The sequence below is a fragment of the Mchenga conophoros genome, linkage group LG8, assembly GCF_057382185.1.
Source record: "Mchenga conophoros isolate Kocher_MC1m ecotype Shallow Benthic linkage group LG8, M_conophoros_male_GT1.1, whole genome shotgun sequence".
Lineage (NCBI taxonomy): Eukaryota > Metazoa > Chordata > Actinopteri > Cichliformes > Cichlidae > Mchenga > Mchenga conophoros.
In genome coordinates, this window is record NC_140533.1 from 8027340 (window position 1) to 8047487 (window position 20148).

Sequence of the window (20148 nt, forward strand, 5' to 3'; positions counted from 1 at the left end):
AAACTGTGGAATTTCCAAATATACTCTAATTATAACTGAGAAAATAATTTAGTTTAATATGTCATTAATATGTTGTATTTTTAATTTTCAAGACCTACTTGACCTATAAGTTTGAGACCTACTTACCCGAAGAACTCTACCAAAGACTTTTTTAGACTTAACTTACAAAACAGTTAATAAAAAAGAAAAAATTGATCATTTCATGTGAGTTATCTTGCAAGGCTGAGCTGTATCTGTAGCCTAATATACAATGATTAACATTAAGCAAAACAGCTGAAGTTATGAAACAGCAATGGGATGGCATAGGATATTTGTGAATGCTAACAAACATGATCTACAAGCAGCACAAGTTAAGGGCAGTCACAAGGTCACCAAATTGTGTCCACTGTAGGCTTGACTACTGGTCAGACCAGATGATTCAAGACTGTAGCAGAGGACAATCTGTGTGTCCCCAAATCAAGAAGGATGTGAATTATTACTAAGGAGTTCATGTTGTCGTTTGCAAAAGAATAAAATTAATTTCCTATTTTAAAACATCAGATTTACACAATAGGAATGTATTTTTGAGTCAGATATGCACCATAAGTAGAAAACAGAACATATGTGGAGGGTGAGACTAACCATTTTCTGTAACGATGTGCTGTGATGTATGGTTTGGAAACAGTGACGCTAACAAAAAAGACAGCAGGCAAAACTAGAGCTGGCAGAATTATAGATGTTAAGTTTTATTGGCACTGACCATGAGAGAAAGTATTAGAGGTTAGTATAACAGAGGGACAGCTCGGGTTGAGCAGTTTGGAGGCAAAGTTAGAGAGGCAAAGCTGAGGTGGTTTGATGCAGAGCAGCGGAAGTGGATATATTGGATGTTGGATATGTTGAACATGTAGTTTGCAGGCAGGAGGAACAAAAGGAGACCACAGAGAAGATTCGTGCATGTAGTGAAAGAGGACATGTGGATGGTTAGTGTGACAGAATAGGATGATATGGATAGTGTTTAAACAGAGGCCAATGGCGACCCCTAAAGGGAGCAGCCAAAAGAACAATAAGATTGTTATTTTTTCTTTACTTTTTATTTTCCTTCATGGATGAAATGACCATCATTTTTATTTTATCTCACCTGAAAGGGATTTAATGTTCCAGCCCTTTACCCCTTTGCCCCATTAAACTCAAATGCAGTGGATGGTGTTCACAAGATAGTTTAACATGAGCACACTGTTTAGTATAGCACAGTTTTCCACCAGGCTGTATTTATATATAGCAGTGGATCTCAAACTGTGACAAGTTGCACATCAACATGTATTGCATTTTTAGTCAATGGACTCTTGTATTCAAGGATTGACTCTAGTATTCAATACACTGCAGGGAAGCAATTTTCTAAACTCTGGTTTTCTTTAAACGGCTGTGTAGAAATGTGGGAAGGCTTTAGTCATGGGTCACATTGCTTTCATGGGTCGCATCTTTTGCTGCTTAACTTCAACAGGAAGATTCTCACAAAGTCACGAGCTATGGAGATGAATGTGGAATGTGATGGAAACTTTAACAGATAGGAAGAAATGCAACGGTATTTATGTAACAGAGTAACTGCAAGTGGATGAAATTGTTGTAAAGGAAACAGTCAATTCTTAGACTTCCTGCTTTTATTGATATTACTATTTCAATTTAACACACAGGAGAATGATGTCATATGTCATGAAGTGACATAATATGTGAGTCTATCAAAAAAAAAGTAGTTCAAAAACACTCTATGGATACATACTTCATACTCAAATCCAAAGCCAGAACTGGATCTCATAACTGGGATACAGAAGGAGAATACAGTGGCTTGCAAAAGTATTCGGCCCCCTTGAACTTTTCCACATTTTGTCACATTACAGCCACAAACATGAATCAACTTTATTGGAATTCCACGTGAAAGACCAACACAAAGTGGTGCACACGTGAGAAGTGGAACGAAAATCATACATGATTCAAACATTTTTTACAAATAAATAACTGCAAAGTGGGGTGTGCGTAATTATTCAGCCCCCTTTGGTCTGAGTGCAGTCAGTTGCCCATAGACATTGCCTGATGAGTGCTAATGACTAAATAGAGTGCACCTGTGTGTAATCTAATGTCAGTACAAATACAGCTGCTCTGTGACGGCCTCAGAGGTTGTCTAAGAGAATATTGGGAGCAACAACATCATGAAGTCCAAAGAACACACCAGACAGGTCAGGGATAAAGTTAGTGAGAAATTTAAAGCAGGCTTAGGCTACAAAAAGATTTCGCAAGCCTTGAACATCCCACGGAGCACTGTTCAAGCCATCATTCAGAAATGGAAGGAGTATGGCACAACTGTAAACCTACAAGGCCGTCCACCTAAACTCACAGGCCGAACAAGGAGAGCGCTGATCAGAAATGCAGCCAAGAGGCCCATGGTGACTCTGGATGAGCTGCAGAGATCTACAGCTCAGGTGAGGGAATCTGTCCATAGGACAACTATTAGTCGTGCACTGCACAAAGTTGGCCTTTATGCAAGAGTGGCAAGAAGAAAGGCATTGTTAACAGAAAACCATAAGAAGTCCCGTTTGCAGTTTGCCACAAGCCATGTGGGGGACACAGCAAACATGTGGAAGAAGGTGCTCTGGTCAGATGAGACCAAAATGGAACTTTTTGGCCAAAATGCAAAACACTGTGTGGCGGAAAACTAACACTGCACATCACTCTGAACACACCGTCCCCACTGTCAGATATGGTGGTGGCAGCATCATGCTCTGGGGCTGCTTCTCTTCAGCAGGGACAGGGAAGCTGGTCAGAGTTGATGGGAAGATGGATGGAGCCAAATACAGGGCGATCTTGGAAGAAAACCTCTTGGAGTCTGCAAAAGACTTGAGACTGGGGCGGAGGTTCACCTTCCAGCAGGACAACGGCCCTAAACATAAAGCCAGGGCAACAATGGAGTGGTTTAAAACAAAACATATCCATGTGTTAGAATGGCCCAGTCAAAGTCCAGATCTAAATCCAATCTAGAATCTGTGGCAAGATCTGAAAACTGCTGTTCACAAACACTGTCCATCTAATCTGACTGAGCTGGAGCTGTTTTGCAAAGAAGAATGGGCAAAGATTTCAGTCTCTAGATGTGCAAAGCTGGTAGAGACATACTCTAAAAGACTGGCAGCTGTAATTGCAGCAAAAGGTGGTTCTACAGTATTGACTCAGGGGGCTGAATAATTACGCACACCCCACTTTTTAGTTTAAGTGTAAAAAATGTTTGGAATCATGTGTGATTTCGTTCCACTTCTCACGTGTGCACCACTTTGTGTTGGTCTTTCACGTGGAATCCAAAAACTTGATTCGTGTTTGTGGCTGTAATGTGACAAAATGTGGGAAAGTTCAAGGGGGTAGAATACTTTTGCAAGCCACTGTACACATTTTCTACTAATGTGAGGGCTCAAAGTGCTTTCCTTACTACAAGCCTCACTCACACACATCTATACAAGTATTTTTTTTTTTTTTTAAATGTCTAAGCACTTTAAACACAACACTCACACACCCGCACTCCAGTGGATCCATCTGGATAAATTCAGGGTTCAGCTTCTTGCCCAAGAACACTTTGACATGCAGGTTACTATGTATGAAACCACTGACCTTGGTGCTGTTTTCACATGTCTGTAGGAACAAATTTGTTTTTGTTTATTCTTATTGTATTTGTCGAAAGAGAACGAAACTCACAAACATGATCTGTGTGCCTGATTTAGGATCTAGGATGAAGTCATCCGTGGTGTAACTAAGGTGTTTAATGTTTTGGGGGCACATAATTATATAAAAACACTAATTATGGATTTAAGAATGGGCTCATGGTTATATAAAAATCTATTAAGAGTCAAATTCAGTGTAGATCATAATTTATTGTTGACGACCGCTTCAGATTGTTTTGGGCTTCTGCAGAGCGGCATTCAAGAGACCGTTTATGAGCCACTGATTTATGGCTTTTTGTCCACTCCAGTCAGAGAGTTAAAAGTGTGTTGAAAGCATTTGTGATCTCATTGTATTTTCTAATGAATAATGATGGCATAAGGAGATTTTACCAGATTCCTCTTTCAGATTGCTTCACAACAAAACTTGAAAGACAGCTGACGTTATCCCCCTCAAAGCATATAAATGAGGTGCTCCTGGGGAGCAATAACTAATCTTCAGTTGGTTGACTGTGTCAGTTCATGTACACTCTCAAATCTAAAGTGATAAAGATTTAAGCTACAAGTGGAGCATTACTTTGGCAGGGTAAGTGCTATTCCCAAACACTTTTGACTTTTATGCCTGAGCTTAATTTGTTCATTTTTGCTTAATGTCACTGAATTTATAAGAGACTAAAAATGTTTTTTATAGATCTATGCAGAAAAAGGCAAAGGGAAAATAAATGCTTCAATGGCGGATTGTCACAAAGGCCATCTTCCTCTGTTTAAACTAGCCATGCTGAGTAAATAATAACAGTGCAGTTGTTTCCAACTGGTATTGTAATTGTTGTGTGAAAAACATGTGTCTCCAAAACAAAATTTTGGGGGTGAATGATATCAACTCATAAATGATGACCTTCTTTAATGAATATGAATGTCATACTATCAGCTCTGGGAGACATATTAGGGAGTAAAATGCTAATAATAGCATGCAAAGGCATTAATTTCACCCTCCGATCACTCAGCAATTACCCATTAGGAGTAAACTTAGACTGGGGCAGCTTGCTTACCAAGCTTACCTTACCATATTGACAGCATCACACATTTGCTGCACGTTTCAGCTACCATGATGTAAATATCTTACTCCACCACAACCCAAAGACCCAAATGCTCTTTCAGCATTCACATTATTGGTATGCAGAGCTTTGCAATAATTTATGTGTGATCAGTGTGATCACAGTTTCTAAGTAAAAGTACACAGAAAAAAAAAACAGAAAACAAAGTAAATATTTTTAATCAATTACATGTGGATGTTGCAAATGGTAGTGTTTAGGCTAAGGCTTCGGTGCTACAGGTGGCAACATGTGGACCCTGAGTGATGTCTTCCTCAAACAGTATTATTCAATCTACAAAAGAGGCCAGAATATGTTGGGTCTGGCCAAGGCTAGATAATCAACCTGAAGTCAAGTCCTTGAAAAGCCTATAAATTTTTGTGTTATAGTCGGCTTTGCAACATCAAAAGTCTAATAAAAAAAAGTTAAATAAATATTTTGTTTCTGTTTTGTGGTCATTGTTCATATAGAACAAAGCATTTCAAATCTGTCTTTTATAGGCTGCTAACACCTCATCTAAAATGCTTCCCAAATAGTAACCCCTCTATGCAAAACTTACATTTAACAGAATAACTTTATCTTAACTTGATTACTCCATAAACAGTGTTTATAGGGCTCCGGTGTATCTCTCCTCCAACCTGTTTCCTTTACAATAAATCTGTAGCCTACAACACAATACATTACACAAAACAGTAACTACTTTGCCCATATGTACCAATCTGATAGCTGTGGATGCTAAAAACATGATCTACCGGTAGCACAAGTTAAGGTGAGTCATGTCAACAGTAGGCTAGACTACTCGTCAAACCAGATGGCTTAAGAATGTCGCAGAGAACAATCTGTGTACAGACAAGAGTAAATATGTGATTTATTACGCATGAGTTCACTTTGTAATTTACAAGAGTGGAAATTAATGTTTGAATACATTTTAAGAATGGCCTCCTCCTCAGTGGTTTAACCCTGTTGACAGCTAGTTTCTCTTTTTAAGAACAGAGGTGGCCATCAGTGAGCAACGGTACGGCTTCATGCCTAGAATGAGCACTACAGATGTGATGTTAGCTTTGAGAGTGTTGATGGAGAAGTATAGAGAAGGTCAGGAGGAGTTGCACTGTCTTTTGTTATTCAGGGAAAGCATATGATAGGGTGTCAACGGCAAAACTGTGGTATTGCACGAGAAAGTCAGGAGTGGCAGAGAAGCACTATATGTGAGGGTGGCATAAGACTTTCAGTGTTAACAAAACAGTGATCTCGGTCAGAGAGAGATGGATTTAAGGCGGTGTGGGACAACATCAAGGATCTGCTCTGAGCCTTTACAGTAGCAACAGGTTGACTGATGAAATCAGGCAGAAGTCTCTGTAAACTATACTGTTTGCAGACGGCATTATGAAGATCATAATGCTGAGCCTGGAGAGATGGAGGCATGCTCTGGTGAGAAGAGGAATGAAAGTCAATAGAAGCAAGACAGAACATGTGTGTGAATGAGAGGGAGGCAGAAGCTTCAAGGAGTAGCTCTCTGAAGCTAAAGAAAAAACAGTGCTACTTCTCCAAGAAATAGTTTAGGTAAGACTAGGTTTTCTCTCTAATATAGTTTTTCTCAGCAGTGTTCAGCAAATATTTAGACATATATAGATCAAATTAATGGCAATAACAGGCCATTTGCCTGCCTGTCTAGCTAAAATAATTCAGATATTCTCATAAAGATCAATAAACAGCCTGCTGAGACAACAAGTGCCAAGCAGCCCTACTGAAATAATTTGCCTACATGATTTCAAAAAATAGAAAAGGATTATTACATTTAATAATGTGTGAATGCTGTTTCAATATTTTTGTCCTTGCTGTAGTCTAGCTAAACAAAAATCTCTCCGATTTGGACATAACATTGGGCGGCATTTGTCAAACTGACAGGAAAACCAAAGGAGACAGAGTACTGATTTGTATTAAAGATTCTTTTCAGGCTTCCTTCGTCACTTCAGCATGTCTATCAAAAAAATTTAAATATTGTTACTGATGTCTGTCCTGCAGGTAATGATCTCTTTTCTGAACAGTTTGTAATGGTACTCTTGATAAATATGCACCCTGCAAACCTTTTTAGTACAAAAAAGTGTTTCAGCCCTTGGTTTTTTTCTCAATAATTTCCAGAGATCTTATTGCTAGAGACATCGGTTAAACTTATCAACGAACTCATCAAACAAGTGCCTTAGTTTACTTTTTTGAGTGCAGACTGAAATCCACTACTGAAGTCTGCACTAATATCAGAATTAAAAGTGTAGTGAAAGCCTTTGTTTTTTTCCTAGTGAATACTGAGGGTATGAGGAAGCTTCATTGGGGCGTTATATCTTGTTGATCAAACATTCCTTGTTTTGATTGCATCCTTGCAAAACCGGTAAGACAGCTGACGTTTTAACTCTTACAACATAACAATGAAGTCCTTCTGAGGAGCAGTGACAAAGCTAAGCCTCTGATTGTCTGACTGTGTCAGTTTGTGTACACTGTCAAATCTGAAGGAATAACGAAGTAAACTACAGCTGGTGCATGACTTTGGCAGGGTAAGTGTTAATTCTTAAAACTTGTGACCTTTATGTTTGTGCTTAATGTGTTCACTGTTGCCTAGAACCACTGAATTTCTAAGAGACTCTCCCGTAAGTTTAAAAATGTTTTGTGTAGATGTCTGCAAAGAAAGGGAATATAAAGATCGCGAACTACACTGACTGGATGTCACAACTACCATCTGAACTTTGGACAATTCCTCTCTTCAAACTAGCCATACCAGGTAAATGTATACAGTGCAACTGTGTCCAACATCAAACACAGCATGTACAGTGTGTCAAATCGGACCATTTTGTTAACAGAAATACTTTTCTGCAATCTACACTGCAGATTTTTTTGGGGCACCTCCAATAGCATTTAGTGGTAGCATTTATTCAGTCAGAATTCAAACAAACAAAATGAATGAAAAAGGTTGTGGTTTCTGCTGCATTTGTTAATTAATTTGTTAATTATTTGCAAGAAATACAGTAGTTGTACTTGGCTAGTGCGGAGACTGTACCCAAATGGCAGTGTTGTGGAAATGACAGTCTTCACTAGTGGGGATAGTTACAAAGCTTTCTTCGTTATGAATTAGCGTTACATGTTTCTATTGAACATTTGAAGATAAAAAAAAACAGAAACTCTTGTAGAGGACATAAAGTCAGAGATAGAAACGACAAGGAGCAGGTGCATCTAGTACAGGTAGAGCTGCCGCAAAACCCCACAGAGCTCAGCAGCCAGCGCAACAAATTTTGGATCCTTGGCTTTTAGTTAGCAGCTAGCATTAGCAGCACATGCATCCAATGTGAAAGGACCTTTAATTAACCTTTAACCTTTAAAGTAATAATGGTATTTCTAACCACTGATATACCACAACTTTATCCTTTCAACAGCTACTGAAATTTAGGGGACCTAGTTTCTATCGGATATTTATATAGAGATCTTCCAGCTTCAAACTGTATTACCCTTCAAGGACCTGCAGTTCAAAAAAGCGCCCCTCCACAGCCAAACCCATCTGTTCTCTGATTGGATTGTTAAATTTGTGATTGACATGACAATGACCAATCAGATGAAAGGAAGAAAACTAGGGTCAAAATTTGTACTAGTAACTTGAAACTTGAGTGCAGAGTTTCACTTGTATGTTTTGGCTAAGTCCACACACAAATGTTTTTATGCACACACAAATTCTTTTTACACATACAAATCCTGATTTACAAGTACAAAATATTTATGACCATAATTTGTGCCCATACACATTACATTTAAAAGAGGACTATAGAGCTACATGAGAAAAAAAATCCCATAAATACACCATAAAAAAACAACTCCCAAATCTGTACAGCATTTTAAAACAACATTGGTAAGGCATTTGTGTGTTTCATTCGTAGGAAGCCATGACTCTGTGAGTTATGATTTGGATGCCAGCTCTGCTATTATAGAGCCTGACAATCTAAAACGATTCAGCTGGATTTATTGCTTACGCAGAATAGTACGAACATGGGGAATGACCCAGGTAAGGGGAGTTTCTGACCTGCCGCTATCAAATTTATAGGTGAACGTAACAAACAGAGAATGGAATGTTTGACTGATGTTGGTTTTTATCACAGGAATACAACATCACAATGCAACTGGAAGCAGGAGTTCGCTACTTTGACTTGAGGATCGCTCGCAAACGTAATGACCACCATCCCACTAGGCTTTACTTTTACCATGGGCTGTACACAAGCACTGATGTTGAGGTAATAATAAGCATATTATGTAAAAGTACAAGACTATATATACAAAAGTACAAGACTAAAATATCAAATTTTTTGATATAAAAATAACTGAACTTTTAGCAGATTTTTTTTAACTTAAGAAGACCTTTACTAAGCTTTAGGCAAGACCTGTTTTAAAACTAGTTCAAGTTTTAAAATATGACCAAAGGTAAATAAACACAGGTGTTACTGATTTCCTTTATGAAGTGTCTGTTCTATTTTGGTAATTAGCCTTAGTTAATGTGATTTATAACACATGTGCTCACTTACTGTGTCATGAAGGAACCCTATAAAGAAGATTTCTTTTATCTAATGCCAGCTAATTTTCCCATTGAGTTCAGACTGTTCTCGGGGAAATACATGCCTGGACAGTGGCCCATCCTAAAGAAGTCATCATCCTGGCTTTTTCAAACTTCAATGGTTTTGAGAAAAACATTAAAGATAAACTTCACAACCATCTTATCGGCTTCATTAAGACCATGTTTGGAAGCACACTCGTCCCCCCGGTAGTGTACAGTTTTTCTTCTTTTTAAAAAAATGTATTCATTTATTCTTAGATCAGTAGGTCAAATAAGTCTCATTGTTGAAGTACTTACTGTAACCTTTGCTTATAGTTTCAAAATAAGATATTCATTATCTTACAACAGGGCATCCCCACACTGCAGAACTGCTGGGACCAAGGCAAAAATGTCATAGTTTCATATGACTATCCAGCAAACTACCATCCTGAAATGTGGAAAAAAATAACTTATTACTACGCCAATAGCATGGACCGTGCACAAGTTAAATCAAAAATATCTGAAGCCTTGGGAAAGGAAAAGACTTCCAATTGTGAGTTTTCTCAACTATGCCATGCTATAAGTTATAGACAGCAAGACATTCATCTTTGGTGATCAAAAAACAATATTACTTGGGATGTAAATATCCAAAATAACATCTATTCAGAGAGAAAAAAGTTTTAAACAGCCAGGTTATACACAATATAATTTGAGATAATTACTAAGCTTCAACTTGTTCCCCACAGATTTCTTTGTATGTGGTTTGAACATGACTCTTCCAGCAGATCATAGGATACTCATCTACATCCTTCGTCTCTGCGATAGTTTCCCCAACGTTATTAGGAGGGGTCTGCCTAAGCTCCTGAAATGGCTGAAGCAGCAATCAGGTGTGAACATCGTTGCCTCAGACTTGGCAACTCGCAAGGACTTTGTGTCAACAGTTGTTGAGCTCAATTCTGCACTAATGAAACCATAACTGAAAAAGTATTGTGTTTCTTTAGTTTGAATATGACGGTGTGTGTGTGTTTTATTCTTTAAACCATAGATAACTCATCGGTTCATTGAAAAGATATAAATATTGTACAGTTACTAGAGGCTTAAATATTTTGCTTGTACATAAGTATTGTATTGCTTTTTTAAATAAACAATAAATTGTTTTTAAATTTTTATTTAATGTGTCAAATACAAAAACAAACACATTTTGTGTTGTATAAATTCAAGACTAATAACAATTAATAAAATAAAAAATGTGTAGAAAAATAAGCATATGAACAGGGTGTAATATTAAATTATAAGCCACATACACAAGGAGGTAGGAAAAAAGTGCAGATATATATTTTATCTCACATATCCAATGCAATGCGAAGATGGTTTATAATATATTAGAATTTGTGTTTTATTTCCTTTAGGTAATGTAAAGATTTTATATTTAATTTAAATTCGTTTACGAAAATAACAAACTTGGGAGAAGACGTTACTGCACAGTTTGTCATTTTTATTTTGTATCACCAAAACAAATATCTCCTGTGATCCCCACTCCTGCTTTGTTGTCGCGCCTCCATCTGTCAAGTGAGGGTATTGCAAAAAAAAGTGTTTAACTCATGCCTGGAAGTTTTGACTGCTGTCTCTTCACAAACTAGCTAAAGTTAGCTTGCTAAAGTGACGCACTTGGTGGATTAGGATGTTAAGACTAGCATGGCGTCGGTCGGCGTCCAAACATAGCCGCGCGGGACCTACATGCGTGTTAACTGCAGCTTATTCGGGAGCGTATAGTCCACAGCAGAAATCACAGGGTGACTTAAGGTGTTTCAGACAAATTCCCCACCCACCAAGCGACAGGTCACCGCTCCTCCATCCCCGGGCGGCCTGCTACCTCAGGTAACGCTGCCTCAGCTAATGTGTAGCTAATGCTAGCTGTACGTAAACACTGCTTTGACATTTTACAGCAAGCATAGCGGGCTTAGCATAAAAGTCACGACCTGTTGTATTATGATACGGTTGTTGCTTGTGGCACAATAGCACTAACGAGTGTCGAACCACACCATACTCCCATATAAAATCATTCATATTAATATGTCCCTAAGGCTAACTCGTGGCCAGAGACATTCCCCCGTAGGGGCAAACATTTGATTAAAATCATAATGCCACGCATTTCAATTCGGTGTAAGTACAAAGGCTGACAATATGTTTTGGTTTCTATTAACTGGTTAGCTTTTCTTGCTGGTTTCTTGGTAACTCATCGACCACCCTCCGCTAACGATGAAAATTCTAGCATTGTGCTTCTAAGTTACACGTGAAAAATCACGCACATATGTGCAGCTTTTCCACCCGAATTCAACAAAAATGACTCATAAAGTGAAAGCTGTTTGTTGACGTTTTCCGGGGTATGAACTTTTATTTTTTAGCTAAGTCATAATAAATTGGAGAATATTCAAATGGAATTCGCCACGGCTGCCAGTCTGGACTAACAGCTGCTTGACAGCTACTGCAGCTTTAATGAGCTGCTGAACAAGCTTGTACAGCCCCAGAAACGCTCAAGAATTGTAATTAGAAAAAATTAACCTATCAATATTAGTATATTATTTTATATATTCTTTTGTCGATATACTACACAGGGTATTGACAGTGTTTCTGTAAGGAACGGGTATGTATAGAGAAATTTGAACTGAATGTTGTAGCTGTATTTTTATCGTATTACTCAAGGGTAACACAATGACATCCTGGGGCTGGCTTAACATTGTGTATGGTATTTAGTCACTGTATTTGGGCCCACACCGAGGCAGCAACATCAAGATTGCTCTGTTTTGCTAATAAGAATCAGGATCCACATTCATAAGCATCTTGTGTGTCCAGTCCATCTGTCTTCATGAGTATGGCGTCAGGGAGTGAAGGGCCATCATCCACTTCTCACAAACACTCCAACAGGTTAGCTAAGGAGAGGTCACCATACCTGCTACAACATGCGCACAACCCTGTCGACTGGTGAGTGCTTTTTAAACTTCAGATGGACATACTTTCTGAAAGCACGGCCAAATGCCACGTTTTGTTTTTCTTTTTTCCTTTTTTGGTCAGGTATCCATGGGGGAAGGATGCTTTTGACAAAGCAAAGAATGAAGACAAACCCATCTTTTTATCCGGTAAGAGTTAAAAAAAAAATCTCCGAGACATAGATTACAGATATCTGGATCACTACATTAAGAATTTTCTTTTGCTTGACCTCCAGTGGGCTATTCCACATGCCATTGGTGCCATGTTATGGAGAGGGAGTCCTTCGAGGACGAGGAAATTGGCAAAATCCTTAGTGAAAACTTCATCTGCATCAAGCTAGACAGAGAAGAGAGGCCTGATGTGGATAAGGTCTACATGACCTTTGTGCAGGTTTGTATACATTTACATTTTCACATGAAAATCTCTTTCAGCTTCACTCTGCTAGTGCCCCTTTATAATTTTTGCCTGGGAATTATTTCCAGGCAACAAGTGGAGGTGGTGGTTGGCCTATGAGTGTGTGGTTGACTCCTGAACTTCGACCTTTCATTGGAGGCACCTACTTCCCTCCCAGAGACCGTGGAGGTAGACCTGGGTTCAAGACGGTCCTCACCAGAATCATAGATCAGGTAGTAAAACTTCAAGAATTAGGGAACATTATTATATCAGATTTCATGCATTGTTAGTAGGGATGAAAAAAAGTCGTTAAAGAGATTTAAATTATATTTTTGTTTGTTCTCTTTACCCTCCTGTGCTGTCTCTGTGGAAGTGTATGAATGACATAAAGTATGACTTGTGTTCTAAAGTGGCAGAATAATCGTCCTGCTTTGGAGTCCAGTGGGGAGAGGATCATTGAGGCCCTGAAAAAAGGCACAACCATCACTGCAAACGCAGGCCAAAGTCCTCCACTGGCTCCAGACGTGGCTAATCGCTGCTTCCAGCAGCTCGCCCATTCCTATGAGGAAGAGTATGGAGGCTTTAGAGACGCTCCAAAGTTCCCCTCACCAGGTCGACATGAGCCCAAGTGGTCAGCTCTGTAGCTTTAAGGCCTGTAGAAAATTCTTTATTTGACTACCTGACAGCAAGTCTTTTCCTGTTTCTCTCTCTTGCCTATGCATCTGTAGTGAATCTGATGTTCCTCATGTCCTATTGGACTGTGAATCGCTCCACATCGGAAGGGGTCGAGGCTCTCCAGATGGCCTTGCACACGCTTCGCATGATGGCACTGGGAGGCATCCATGACCACATTGCACAGGTATAAACAAACCAAACTAGTGTTGTAATTCAGGGTTTTTCTTTCTTGTTGTTGTTGTTTTTCTTTTGTAACAGGATTATGAATGGCAAAGTATTGTAAAAAAATTGATATATGAATAAATATTAAACACAGAAAAACAAAATTCAAACCACCAGGTTGAGTGGTAAAGATTCATGAAAAATAGGGAGTAAATTAACTGTCAGAAAAATTTATAAATTAACCCTAAATTCTGGCTGACAGGGCAGATGCTTTTAGTTCAGCTGATGCTCAGCTGATACAGTTTGTGACACTGGCAGCTGTCATATAGCTTGTCCCCACCATTTCTGCTGACTCTGCATGCTGCTTTGCAACCCAACTCTACCCTGGCTCAACCTTTTTCTAGCATAATTAATGCCACATCCAATGTCCTTGAGGCCTGCTCTGTTCTGTGAGGTCTGCAGCATAACGTACTATATACAAGTATCCATAACATAAAATATTAGAAGCCTCTCATGAAAAACATCCACAGGTCTCTTTCAATCCATTCCATTTTATGATCATTTTAAATTCACTAGTAGAAACTGGCATGTTTAAGTTTAGGTGTGTTTTAATAAAACGCTGTTTTTCCCACATCTGTCAGAACTCATCAAAAAAGCAGTCTTAAAAGGGCATTTGTGCTCGAACAGACAAGGATACCAAGACAACCTGGAAGTTTACCCAGAAAACCAAAATATGTTAGTGCTATTTTGTGCATGTGGTCAGTGATGCCCAACCCATCAAATCATACAGAATGCAGTGGCGAGTCATAGAGATGCATGACAGACTGAATCAAAACTGTAGAGGAAAGCTCTTACAAAGGGCATTTTGTACGGTTAGGACATTTTATTCATCAAGTAACAAGAAAATTAAATAAAAAGTTGTCAGAATGTTGTCAGAAGTGGTGCTTCTCTAATGTGCAAGCCTGGTTTGTTCATGTCAGACACAAAAACACACAGATGTACTCTTGGTCTCTTTAATATAATCGTGTTTTTAGTTCAAGTCAGATATACTTATGTTGTAGTACTGATACTTTCAACTAATTTTAGTGAGTAAAATTAAGCAGCCTCCCTCTTTATGTCTCTTTATCTCAGGGTTTTCATCGTTACTCCACAGACTCCTCCTGGCATGTTCCTCACTTTGAGAAGATGTTGTACGACCAGGCTCAGCTGGCTGTTTCCTACATAACAGCTTCCCAGGTGTGTGCAATTGTCTCTGTGTGGCTGTTTGTGTATCTGACAGTGTAATTAGCTCTGATCTTTCTCTCTTGTCTGCATAATTAATGTTACCCCCCAACCTAAAATCTCCAGCATAAGAGATGGCAAACATTTACTTTGTTTCAGAGTCAAATCAAACACTCACAGTGACAACACATGTGCTGTTATTGTGAGGCTTATTGTTTGGGCAATGGCCTACCAGAACATATTCTGTAATTTTACACATTTATTTCTTACAGTTTGAGCCCAAAGAGTTGTGATAACAGATTTCTTTCATCATCATTTATTTATTTATCTAGCACTTTAAAAACACACCTGGTAGACCAAAGTGCTGTACAATACTAATATGCACATAGTAATAAAACCAGACATAGCAAAAGAAAAATTAATTAATGCGGCAAATGCGCCATCTCTCACTTTATGACATCTGGGATAGGGTCAGGCGCCCTGTGACCCAGAATTGAATAAGAAATGGATGAATTTCTTAAACTACGCAGTAATTTTGATGATCACTATCAAGGGCAGCAGTGATTAAACATCTAGTCATCTCAAGTGGTTTCACACATCGCTAATATAGTACAGTAAAAAAAGTATTGTAGATGTAATGCTGGAATTTTTTTTGCTTCCTCAAAGTCTGTATCAACATAGGTCCTAAAAATCCAGGAGTGGTCAGACTGTACTTTGTAACTTTCATTTTATTTATTTAGCCCTCAGTCAAAATGACTGTACTCTACTGTTTTTAGTACATCACTTCAAACACTTGACAGTGTTTTTCACTGCAGTGGGCAGCACTGAGTTATGATGCAGCAAACAACTTAAGAATCTGAATGCCATAGTTTTCAGTTTTCCCGTGAGTGCTTGCTGGGCTGGCCTGCTTTTAAGTCAGAGACTGAAAAACAAACCCTAATTAGGACACAAACATACAAACTCAAACAAATAGAACTCTCATTGCATACTGCACAGACCACTCCACGTGACAGTACCTGTGAGGTCATGTTAAGGTTAAATCATGTTGCTTTGGGAGGTGACTTGTGTGCGTTTCTGTTTTTCCAGGTTTCAGGTGAGCAGTTTTTTGCAGAAGTGGCTAAGGATGTACTGCTTTACGTCTCCAGAGACCTGAGCGACAAGGTGAGTCTGCCATTTCTGTGTGCACAACTGCTGTGTTGTTTTTGTGGTAATGGGAACTTCACCGTCATTGTGATGGTTTTGTAAATCAGCAAATAAAGAAACTATTTCACAAGAAATAGTTTCTTTTGGCTGCTTCTTTGGCATGAAGGGTCATCACAGCAGGTAACTTTAAAGGTTTAGTTTGGCAGAGCTTTTATACCGGATGTCCTTCCTGATATAACCCCAAAGAGGATTTATGTTTCCAGCTGAGCAAATGTGTAAACCCCTACACTGTGGAGCTAAGGGAGATATTTATGACACTAACCATGTTTATCTTTCTACAGTCCCAAAAAACTTTTTGGGGATTTTCTTACCTGCATGATTGAGCATGTGTCAAGACATCTTTCACAGACTTGGAGAATCAATGCACAGGCATATTAAAGCCAACACTGTATTAAGTTCCTTTCTATGGATTCTTTTTGTTCATGCATCCTCAAGGTCACGAGGTGGGACCCCGTTGATGAATAGCCTCTTAAACTCTTGCTTCTCGTCTAAGGGTCAAGCCTTTTTTCCCCCCCTTTTGTTAAATGAGGCGACAGAAGTGAATTGGGCACACAATTAAAACCAGACTTGTTGCAATAATAATATTCCCTAAGATTTATTATGCAATTACAGGCTAATGAATTGGTGCTGCAAAGATCATTTTCTACAGACTTCATGCTGCTTTTTTGTAATACAGTGGGTGGGATCTTCCCACAGTGAGGGAGACTCCGTGATTGTCCTCAGGCTAAATTACTGGAGTACTTTTTTACTTCAGCTGGTTCCCTGTGAGCTGTGTGGGTCCCAGTGATCTTCAGTCTCTGTATTTCCTTTTTAACTACCTGAAGCTTGATTTATCTTGCATCATAGGGGTTGAAATTAATTGAGAGTCATTATGTGTTTTTTACAGTAGATCTATTAAAACCCTGTTAAACTTTGTGGTTGGCAAATCTCTGTGTTTCCCAACCACATTAATAGGCCAGTTATGATCTTAAAAAAGTGCAGTAGCAGTGCAGTGTTTAAGTCTTCATTTTAGGAAAAGGATGCTAAACCGTCCTGCTTTTCCTCCAACCAACTGCCGCGGTTTTAGGTTTTCATGTGTTTTTACTTTCCGAAGCTTTCCGAATTAATGCGTTTGTGAAATTTCAGTGTCTAAAATAATTTTTTCATGTTCTCAGATAGTTGTTTTTCATCATCATGTCACAGCAACAGAAAGAGTGTCGTGAATACTGTTGCATGTTTCTCAACTGATCTACAACAGTGCATTTTGTCTCTCGTCCTTAAAAAGCACCTCTCCCTCCTCCTGCCCTCTCTGTGTGTTTGTGCGTTCTCTGAAACAGTCTGGGGGCTTCTACAGTGCAGAGGATGCAGACTCTGTCCCGGCTTCGGGGGGACCAGAAAAGCGAGAGGGGGCTTTCTGCGTGTGGACAGCCTCTGAAGTTCGGGAGCTCTTACCAGACGTGGTGGAGGGCACCGCTGGTAATGCTACGCTGGCTGACATCTTTATGCATCACTATGGGGTCAAAGAGCAAGGCAATGTTGCTCCAGAACAGGTACTTTTGTTCTAGTTGTGTTGGTCTTGCTCAATGAATGAAAGTGAATATGCACAGAATGATAATGGTTTATTATACTTCAGTCACAGAGGACTTTAAGGTGACTTGATAGTGTCAGTAACCATTAACATGAAAAATGCTGCAGTCAGTGTGGATCAGTATGTGTGAACACCCTCTTATTCCCTGTACTGTGTGTTGCCAGGACCCCCACGGGGAGCTGCAGGGCCAGAATGTGCTGATCGTGCGTTATTCAGTCGAGTTAACAGCTGCTCGCTTTGGCATCATTGTCGAGAAAGTCAATGAGCTCCTGGCCTCTGCCAGAGCCAAAATGGCCGTAGTGAGAAAGAGTCGGCCACGCCCTCATCTGGACACCAAGATGTTGGCCTCCTGGAATGGTAAAGTTTACACTACAGCACTGAAATGGTCACTTCCAGTCATTCAAATGGCTCTTAGGCTCAGCATCATTGATTTTTCTGTTTAATAGATGAGTAATCGTAATGAGTGACAGCAGTAATAGGGCTTGATGATATGAACAAAAACATTTGAGGGTGAATGGTGCAGCTTTATATATATTAAGGCCACTGAGTGTTAAAAATTTATGCAAATTTATAGGGAACAAAAGACCACTAAAAACACACGTTCACTTTAGTCAAGGAACTATATCGCTTTACTTTTCAGGTTTAGGTAGGGAAGAAATTCACATTTTCCATTTTCTGGAATCAATAACTCATGAGGAGCGTTTTTAGAACTCCAACAGCACCTTTTTCAATCATTTTATTCAGGACGTCAACAGACCACAAGTTCTTTTTTATTAAAACGAGGCAGACCTGGAGCAATAATACACATTAATAAGTCATATGTAGCTGACTGTGAGAGGAATGTGCTGCGACCGTCTACAGCAGGGGTGCTCAATACGTCGATCGCGATCGACCAGTCGATCGCAAAGGTAGTATTGGTAGATCGCATGGCATTAAAAAAAAAATAGATGCCAGCCTATCATCCATCCCGTCACTTGATTGATACAGGGAAGCCAGTCAGATAACAGCAGATTTTTTCTGACGCTTAGGTCGCTGCGCATGCGCAAACAGCGGCGCGAAGTGTAGTAAAACTGACAAGCTAGTCAGCGAGTTAACTCCAATTTTTAGCTCTCGGTTTTTTCTCTTAAACCTGGCCGTCAGCAGCTACTGTCCGGACTATGCATCCCTGGCTGATTCAATTCAGTGCAAGTCATCAGAGTAAACTCAGGTAATGACAAAAAATTTACATAGTTAATTGTGTTGTGAAATATTGGATATTGCGGTTATGCATGTATATACATTGTAGATATAAAGAATCCTCAATATATTTATAAATAAGTATATGTTTTGGATTTTTGTAGTGGGTAGATCATTTTGACTTGGTCATTTTATAAGTAGCTCACATGCGGAAAAAGTGTGAGCACCCCTGGTCTACAGAGTGCAACACTCAGCTGTGTTAGCTTTGCACTCATACAGTGAAGTGTCACTGAAATCACTTTATCCTTTTTGGGCACACTACAAGTCTTTGTTTGTGAAAACCTGTTCCTGTTTTCTTTTTTTTTTAATCAATTCAATTATATTTATATAGAATAGAATAGCCCTTTATTGTTAATGTACACATACAACGAAATTGTGGGTGCTCCACACCAACTGTGCTGGAGCAAAATCTAAACTGTACACAGCAGGAATAAATAGCAAACAGGAGAAATATATACAATCAAGAGGGATTTATACAAAACAAGAGAAAGGCACACAATAGAGAACAAAATAGTTGCAAAGTGCTTGGATGTAGAGCAAAGAAAAGACTGCATGTGAGAATGGCCCAGGGGAAGAAGCTGTTTGTAAGTCTGGAGGTGCGGGAGGGCAGCGGGGCAGGAAATTGGTGGTCGGGGTGCACCTGTGATAGATCTGGTTTTCCTGAGATGGGAGGAGCTGGTGATGGGCTCAAAGGGTGGCAGAGGGCAGCCAGTGATTTTTTTGAGGTGGTGTTAATTACCCTCTGTACAGCCTTCCTGATCTCTTTTGTGGCCCCTGGGTACTAAACAGCCAGGCAGCAGGAGAGCATGCTCTCCACTAAGGAGCAGTATATAGCTGTCAACTCAAAACAGTCCCCTGAAGGATCTTTATATTGTAAAGTAAAGAAGCTACGAATAATAGAGAATAAAGCAAGAATCAGACGACCCTCTGCGAACAAGCACTTTGGCGACAGTGGGAAGGAAAAACTCAATTTTAACCAGAAGAAACCTCTGGCAAAACCAGGGTCAGTGAAGGGCAGCCATCTGCTGTGACTGGCTGGGAGTAGGGGAGGAAGATGGGACAAAAGACAGACTGAAAGTGAGCCACAGATTAGTAATAACTAATGATTAAATGCAGAGCATTATTGGAGCACTATGAGCTCTGTAAGATAAGATGAGAAATAATTAGAAATTCATTTAGTAACTTCCTGTTCTCATAAATTTGCCTAAATATGGTCATTTTTTGGACGATAGAAAATTTACTCCCTTCTCAGCCCCCCTCTTTAGTCCTTTAATCTTTTTTTTTTTGTACCTTAAATGGACCAAACACTCCTAGAGTGGTGATACCCAATACATATGTCTGCATTTTGTACAAAACCAAATTTGAGATATCAGAAGT

At 39.3% G+C, this 20148-nt stretch overlaps 2 protein-coding genes across 2 annotated transcripts in view; both read left to right on the forward strand.

Annotated features, from left to right (window-relative positions):
* The first annotated feature begins 7179 nt into the window (after positions 1–7179).
* LOC146568051 (PI-PLC X domain-containing protein 1-like) lies at positions 7180–10570 on the forward strand. The gene is made up of 7 exons (XM_085283346.1): positions 7180–7311; positions 7430–7535; positions 8680–8804; positions 8899–9030; positions 9390–9554; positions 9696–9879; positions 10073–10570. Exons 2-7 carry the CDS (start codon positions 7430–7432, stop codon positions 10300–10302), a joined length of 942 nt encoding a protein of 313 aa, XP_085139472.1. The 5' UTR covers positions 7180–7311; the 3' UTR covers positions 10303–10570.
* Positions 10571–10922: 352 nt separating this feature from the next.
* Positions 10923–20148, forward strand: part of spata20 (spermatogenesis associated 20) — a 53533-nt gene continuing 44307 nt past the window's right edge. The window contains exons 1-11 of the mRNA XM_085283807.1: positions 10923–11204; positions 12180–12308; positions 12399–12463; positions 12550–12704; positions 12797–12940; positions 13118–13319; positions 13436–13566; positions 14676–14780; positions 15852–15926; positions 17285–17497; positions 17700–17892. Of these exons, the coding sequence (XP_085139933.1) occupies positions 11008–11204; positions 12180–12308; positions 12399–12463; positions 12550–12704; positions 12797–12940; positions 13118–13319; positions 13436–13566; positions 14676–14780; positions 15852–15926; positions 17285–17497; positions 17700–17892 (1609 nt within the window). The 5' untranslated portion in view covers positions 10923–11007. The remainder of the gene's footprint in view (positions 11205–12179; positions 12309–12398; positions 12464–12549; positions 12705–12796; positions 12941–13117; positions 13320–13435; positions 13567–14675; positions 14781–15851; positions 15927–17284; positions 17498–17699; positions 17893–20148) is intronic.

What these genes read in the sequence shown, in the direction of transcription:
- LOC146568051 (XM_085283346.1), top strand. Translation starts at nt 7,430, where the DNA reads ATGTCTGCAAAGAAAGGGAATATAAAGATCGCGAACTACACTGACTGG. An exon ending in GAACATGGGGAATGACCCAG is followed by an intron (nt 8,805 to 8,898) that starts GTAAGGGGAGTT and finishes TTTTTATCACAG; the next exon opens with GAATACAACATCACAATGCA. An exon ending in ACACAAGCACTGATGTTGAG is followed by an intron (nt 9,031 to 9,389) that starts GTAATAATAAGC and finishes CATTGAGTTCAG; the next exon opens with ACTGTTCTCGGGGAAATACA.